The sequence below is a fragment of the Oryzias melastigma genome, linkage group LG17 (genome assembly GCF_002922805.2).
Source record: "Oryzias melastigma strain HK-1 linkage group LG17, ASM292280v2, whole genome shotgun sequence".
NCBI classification, from domain to species: Eukaryota; Metazoa; Chordata; class Actinopteri; order Beloniformes; family Adrianichthyidae; genus Oryzias; species Oryzias melastigma.
Genome location: NC_050528.1, coordinates 1,461,842 through 1,469,521, shown reverse-complemented (window position 1 = coordinate 1,469,521; position 7,680 = coordinate 1,461,842). Strand labels below are relative to the sequence as shown.

General features: G+C 40.6%; 1 protein-coding gene across 1 annotated transcript in view; it reads left to right on the top strand.

The window, feature by feature from the left end:
• Positions 1-728: 728 nt before the first annotated feature.
• The window catches only part of LOC112147583 (signal transducing adaptor molecule (SH3 domain and ITAM motif) 1), a 39,891-nt gene continuing 32,939 nt past the window's right edge, over positions 729-7,680 (top strand). Inside the window, exons 1-2 of the mRNA XM_024274092.2 lie at positions 729-1,100; positions 4,023-4,073. Of these exons, the coding sequence (XP_024129860.2) occupies positions 1,094-1,100; positions 4,023-4,073 (58 nt within the window). The 5' untranslated portion in view covers positions 729-1,093. The remainder of the gene's footprint in view (positions 1,101-4,022; positions 4,074-7,680) is intronic.

Here is a 7,680-nt window from a genome sequence, read left to right as displayed (position 1 = left end):
CAGCGGCCAAATTCAGCTTCCAGCATTCACACTAGCATTATCACAGGTAATACTATATATCTAGTTCATAATTATGTTAAAAAGTTACGGTTTTAGAGTTTTAAAAATGTAGTTTTAGTTTGTTCAGTAAAAGTTTCTCCTGTTCGTCCTGAGGTGTTTTGGATTTTGTCCCCTGTGTGATTGAGTTCGTCGCTCCTCCTGTAAACGTATCAGGAAGTGACGGTGAGACTCTGACCCATCGACTGTATATAAAAATAATTTAATGTATTTATTTTATATTTTTACAGTCAATGCTCCGACCTGACTCTGCGAGGACCCGAGGTAATGCATTTCCAATGGGGACCTCAACACTTCCTTTGTCCAGTTGCATCATGGGACAGGACGACTGCACTAATGAGGAGAAGACGACCGGCGGGATGTTCACTGAGATTGTCCTGAGTCCTCCAACACACAGCAGGAACCCAGTAGTGACTCCATAAGAAGCAGATGGAGGTTCTGGAGAGTTCTAGCCCGTCTGTAGACCTAAACCCAATAGAGAGTCTGAGCAGGAAGGTTTTCCGACCTGAAATAATCTTTTCGAAAATTTAATTTGATGTATTTATGATAAAAAAAAAGTCCAAACTTCACCTCATTTACTCCAACTCTGACTGCGCAGCTGCAGGACTGCGCAGCTGCAGCTGCAGGACTGCAGACCTCTGCATGTTTACAGAAAGGCAGCAGGAAAAGTGCAGATGAGAGAAACACGCGGTTTCTCCAAACAGCCCCACGGGTGCAGCACTTCCTCCCACGTGCGCTTTTTCCGCTCCTCCTGCGCGCCGCGGCTGCGGGTACCACTGCGGATGCGCCCCCCCTCCCCCTCCCCTCTCAGCATCTCTGCAGACCTCCACGCAGAGGAGGAGCGTGACGCCTCAGAACTGTCCTGAGGAGAAACTTCCAGTCACCTGGAGGAGGTGGTCCCGCGTGGGGGATCACGCACGATCGATTCTTTGACTCCACACTGCGTGCAGCCCCGCAGGAACCTGAGGCGCGCGGGGAGAGGAGCGGGACGGGGACTTTGAGATGCTGTGACTCCAAACAGCAGCCGGGACGCAGGATGAAAGGTGAGCCCGCGTGGAAACGCCACGTGTCACGGTGACAGCCCGCGCGCGCGCCGCTTCTCCTCCGCTTTGTCCCGTTCGTGCGCGCGGGACAGGAGGAACGCGGGGCTCCTGTCCCACATCTGCTCTCAATCACGCGCTCTGCTTTGTTTTGCATCTGTCCGCGGATGCGCACCAGGCGCGCGGAAGGTTAACGCACGCGCATGAATACAGTCATTGGAGAAATCAGGACTATCTGTTCATCCATTCAGAATCACAAACGTTAAACTTTGTTTCCAGAAAGTTCAGAAGAACTTGAGCCAAAAATCTGCCTCTGGTCAGAACTGGAGTTCCTTTCAAAATAAAAGCATTGCTGTCAGTTCTGCTCGTTCTGACATCTGGACGTTCATGGATCCAAACGAACATCTTTCCTCTGAAATCAGGATCCTGTTTGTCTCCAAACTCTTCCACATGCACGAGTCCCGCCACCTGCCGGTCGACTTAGGGAAACGTTGGTGTAGAAACCATTGACTGTAAAAATAAAAAAGTTATTCTCATAAACAGTCTATGGTAGAAACCCACTGATGGAAACGGTGTTTTTGGTGATTTAATGGCATTTTGTGATGATATCAGAATCACTATGAGTGAATGTTTAGTCAGAATTTTCACTAAAATGATTTTCCGTTCGTAAAAAACTCAACTTTTGGTGATTTCAACAATCAATCAAAACGTTGAGTTCCTTCATTACTGCTTGTATTTTTATTATTCATTAACTGTAGTTTTTAAAACATTGAACAAAATAATCCCCATTGGAAATGAATGACAAAGTCTTCAAATTCCAACATTTTAAGTAGATTACGGAGGAATTTTAGGCTATTTTGGAGATTAGTTATAATATTTAAGCAATGTGTTAGCTTTATTTATTTATTTATTTGCTAATTTGGCATCTATTAAGGTTTTTGGGGCTAATTCGGAGTTTAGCTAATATTTTAGCAACATGCTAATGTTGTTGCTAAAACGCTATTAGGTTTAGCTAAAAGCTAAAAGGCTATTTTGGAGACTGGCTATAATATTTAAGCAATGTGTTAGCTTTTTTGGTTGATTTGTTATCCACTGAGGTTTTTTGTGCTAATTTTGAGTTTAACTAATATTTTAGCAAACTGCTAAAGTTGTTGACTAATTTATTTTACTGAGGAATTTAGGCTATTTTGGAGTTTAGCTAGTATAATGTGATAGCTTTTTTTGGCTAATTTGGCAAAATATATATTTAGCATATATGTGTCACTATCTTTAAACATTTTCTTACACAGTATTAAAAGTAGTATATGTATTCATGGGATATTTCCAGTATATTAAAACTAATTTGAATTCACTAATCCGTTCATGTTTTTTCCTTGTAAACTAAAAACATTAGATATACTTCAGAGTGTACTCTCATAATATTAAAGTTTTGCCCGTAAGCTAATCTTATACCAGAAAGGTTACTTTAAGTATACTTCTTAGTATACTTTTTAAACTAAATCTGGGCCAGTGTAGTCCCAAGAAGTGTACTTGTTGGTAAACTGCCAAAATACTTTTTAAGTGTACTTTTTACACTTAAAAATATATATATACTAATAATATATTTACTATACCTAAGACATCTTTAATACATGTACTTTTAGTAATGGGAGCAGGGATTCAATAATGCAAAATACAGTTTCTAAATAGAAATTGGTAAATTGAATGAATAAAGGGACATTAATAAAGAAAGTTAAGCTCAAAACTGCATTTCTAACTATTTCTTTATTCAAATCGTTGTGAATCAGGAACAGTTGAAAATATGCGTTTGAAAAAGATCGTATAAAACATACTGGGCGGGGCCACAAGCTTCCTGCTCCGCCCCATTTGGATGAAGATAAATAGATCCGTGATCGTCGTCATTTTCCTGGTCTGAGCCGGAATCTGGATCTAAACTGAACAGCTGGATAGTTCTGATGTTGCTGCCATTTTAGTTGCACTGCTAATTCTAGGTTTGGGCTGTGAGGCTGTAAGCTAGCGTGAGAGTGTGTAAACAGAGAGCTCTCAGCAAACAACTCAGAGGTGAATTTCTAATGAACTTCTGCCGCTCTGCAGAAACAATGTCCTAGAAAACATTAGTTTTTTTTATTATTTTGGTTAAATACAGCATCATTATAATTAAAAATCACTGAGAACGCTTTGAAAACAGATCAAAGAGGATCGGAGGGGAACTTCTGGGGGGAACTTTCTGACCTGCAGGCCACAAATACCCCTAAAATGTGACAGAAGGGCCAGACCAGGAGCAGATGATTGGGGTGTTCTGGTAATCCACTTCAATAGACAAAGAAATAACATCAAATCTAGATGAAAATGTGGTTTATTTTTGATTGAAAACAAATATATCTATAATAACTTTTTTCACATTTTAGTGCCAATTTGACCCATGGTTTGAAGCTCTTCAGGGAAAAACGGAAACTTAGAGAAATGCTGCGTTCATGTGGTGTTGGAAAGATCAGGAAAATGACCGTCCGACTCGGAAAATGAACAAAAATTACAAATCTAATGCCACATAAATGCAGAATAAATTCTTGCACCTTAGGCAGGGAAATACAGCAAATAAAGATTATCATTATAAATTTATTCCCATTTCGGGGGCCAGATTAAATGGTTTAATGGGCCGCATGTGGCCCCTGGGCCGAAGCTTGTCCACCTCAGCTCTAGAACCTGAAGTCTTTCATCCAAAACTTTATTCTTCCAGCAAACAGACATTTTAAGGTATTTAGGTTTGATACGATTTGATCTCAAATCCATTTTGAGTTTGCATTTTTTTAATATGAAAAAATGCTTCTTTTTAAACTTTAATGACCTTTCTCCCTCCTTGAACCTGCTGTTATCGTCTGCTGACATGACGGATGAGGTGACTCATTGCTTCTGTTCCTCCTGCAGACGAGTTTGCTGAGGAGGAGGACGTCCAGTCCTTCGGCTACAAGAGGTTTGGTAAGTCTCCAGTGACTTTCTGACTTCTAGCTGTGACCACGTTTAATTGCTGCGGTTCCCGCCAGATCGTCCCATTAGTGATGTCCCAGTGAGTTACTGCTGATCAGACGGTTGTTTCATCTGGACCTTCTCTACTTCAGGTCACAGCGAAGCCACCAGCCAGTCGGCCAACCTGCTGGTTCTTGGCTGCTGATTTCTGCTGACAAAATGATTTGATCTCATATTCATGTTCAGGAGCAGTCCTGGACTGAAGATTGTTTTTGGAGTTCTCCAAAACTCACCAACATTTGCACACACCTGCAGTGAAGATGAATGTTGACATAGTGAACAAGCCCCTCCCAAAAAGTGATGACATCACAGAAACCATCAAGAAAAAGGAACGAGGCCAAAATCTCTTATTGGCTCAAAAAAATTCATAATTCACCAACAAAAACCAAAACACACGTGTCGAAAACTTCCAAAGGATTCTTTGAAGTTATTATGGGATGGCCACAGGACCTGCAGCATTGTGGCAAAGTGTGAAATTGGACGATTTTCACATTTTCCCACAATATGGGGAAAGAAAACTGTAGTTTGAGCGATCCCCACAAAACTCACACACAGCACCAGCTCAAGTCTACAGCCATAGGCAAAGTTCTTTTGACCTTTGACCTCAGTAAGAGGCCGCCATCTTGAATTTTCTAAAAGAAAAGTGTCATTTCCTGGTTGCTTGTACATTTCTACTGGAATAAATGAATGAATCGTTGGCTAAAGCAGAGGAAATGATGTGACATATGATATGACCATATTAGGGATGTAGGCGTGGTTAACGAAAAACCTTGGTTGCCAAGGAAATCCAAAGTTTTACTTTTACAGATTTTACTAAAAAATACACTGAATTGTTCGTCAGCCACTGGTGACCAAAAAATAAATGGTTGCTATGGAGATACAACTAATAATAAAACTACCATTAAGGAAAATTTCATTTTTCTATGAATTTGTCTCATGCAGGGACAGATGGGGGAGGGGTGTGTAGCAGACGCTAAACCATGGGGGGAGGGTCAAGGGGGAGCGTCGGGGGTGGGTAGCACCTGCAGGTCATGTGACTGTACTTATGGCTTGTCATAGATTTAAATTTTCCTCCCGAAAGACGATCAGATAATCAGTTAAAATAGAGCTTTTCAGTCGGATTCCTGATATGATTTTATCTTTTAAACGTTCTTTTTCATCTTTCTCTGCTTCAGTTCTCGGTTAGATTTAGGGAAAAGGTTTCCGTCAGGAATGGCACAGGTTTACATGCAGCATGTACGTCTCCAGCATGGCGACAGCAGGTGTCTCCTCAGTCAGTCACACCTGAACTGAATAACCAGATAACCTGATGCTGGACGTTCTTGGAGTGTTGGTAGATCGTCAGGAAGAGGGTTAGATGATCTTAGGTTGGTTTGGAAGCTTTGAGATGTTCTGGACCTGTGCAGGAAGCTCAAGAACCCTTCAGATTGTTTGGTGTGAACCGGAAAATGATTATTCATGTAAAGTAAATGGTTTGGTCGAGCTAGAGTGGGATTATATAAGTTTGTTTACTCCAACTTCCTGTCAAGCAGTCTATAGTTTGATGCCTAGTTATCTTATGTCTGACATATCTTTGTACGGCACATCTGTTGATGGTATTTCACATATTGTCTTGCTTGATTCCTTGAAATAAACCGATTCAATTGAGTTCAGCTCAGATTCCAGAGGAGAAAAAGACAGGAAAAGCAGATCAGGACTTCCATAAACTATATATATATTCTTAATTCTCCTCCAAAGCACTTCGATCTGCTGATATTTTAGCGGTTGAGCGACTTATAGGAGCATTTTCAGGTCTAATAAAAGTGTCCATAAACATTTTGGAAGCGTAAAAGCTTCAGAAGTCCATGTTTGGCAGATGTCATCTCTATGGTTTAATGCCAAACGCAATCTAGCAATGGGCCAAAATCCAAAACACACCTGAGGCCGAACAGGATAAACATTCGTTGAACACTCTAAAACTACATTTAATACTAAAACTGTAACTTTTTAACATAATTATGAACTAGATAAATAGCATTACCTGTGATAATTCTAGTGTGAATGCTGGAAGCTGAATTTGGCCGCTGAAGATGCAGAAATTGATAGTCAAAAACACTGAAGCTAAAAGCTGAAATCACTGAAACTAATAGCTGAAAAGGCTGAAGCTGATAGCCAGCTAAAATATTAGCTAAATGCCAAAATAGCATAAAAAACAACAACAAAAAACTTAAAGAACTTAAAAATAGACAAAAAAATAAAATAAAAACGGCCAAATAGCAAAAACAGCTAGCATGTAAATATTAGCCTAACTTCAAAACAGCCTAAAAAAACTTATTTTTTGTCAAAAGCCGAAATTAGCTAAAACAGTTAGCTTGTAGCTGAAATATTAGCTAAACTCCAAAATACCCTAAAAAATCTTAGTAAATACCAAAATAGTCCAAAAAGCTGCAGAATGACAATATTGAAAACTTTAAAACTGTAACTTTTTAACATAATTATGAATAATAAAAAGTCAGGAATATTATTCCAGAATAAATCAACTTAAACCTTAAATAACTTTCAATATTTTACTCAACATAAAAATATATTTTGTCAAAATTATACAAGTTAGAAATGAGCTCAAGATAACATCGGGTCATTAATAACAATAAAATAAAATGATCTGGAGGGCCGGACAGAATTACCTGGAGGGCCGGATCCGGCCCCTGGGCCTTGACTTTGACACATGTGATCTAAGAGTAAACCTGTAGGGACCTTAAGGGCGACGTGACCCAGTCCCAGAGGTCAGGTCACAGCGCCAGGTCGTCTGCTTTAAGAGGTGTTTATGCGTGTTGTTTGGCTGTCAGCAGCCGTACGTCAGGAGGCCTGACGGCGTTTCTCCACCATCACTCAACCAGATGACCTCATCTGAGCTGATCGGATCCATTGGAAATCTTCCCTAAAGAAGAATTCAGTCAGAACTGAAACTAATGAATTCTTCAGGTGTGAAAAACCAAGATGCTCCTGCTGTTCTGTGACCCGTTGTCCCGTCCTCAGAAGGTTCTGATCCGTCCAACAGTCTGTTGGGTGTAAACCTACACAGCCAGGGGAGGGAGAGGTGAGGTATGCAGCTTTTGGGGTCCAGGTCTGTGCTGTGTCAGCAAAGAAGTGCCAAGGCTAGAACAGGAAGGAGGGGGCGGGAAAAAAAACACAAGAAAAAATTCCAGAAAATGTTTTTTTTTTCTTGGTCCTCTTTCATAAACGTGAACAGACTCTGGAGTCCTGCTTTTGCTTTCATTAACCGTCTTTTATGTCATGTTCAGGGGGTGTCAACAGTTTTATTTTGAGCTGAGGAGTCACATTCTTTGCTGGAGTTATTTTTGGGAGCAAAACAGCGAGTGGTTTTCATTTAGCGGGACTTTATGACCAGAGAAGAATGTTTGGAGAATGCCGTCTGTTAGTTACGGCTCCCTCCAGGCTCGCATGCACTTCTGCTCCGTTCTCCTAATGAAAGATTACTCGCTTGTGTTTTTAATAAAGACCCGGGAGGCGGGGGGTGTTTCAGAGAAATGAAAGGAAGAAACTTCAGGACAAATGAAAT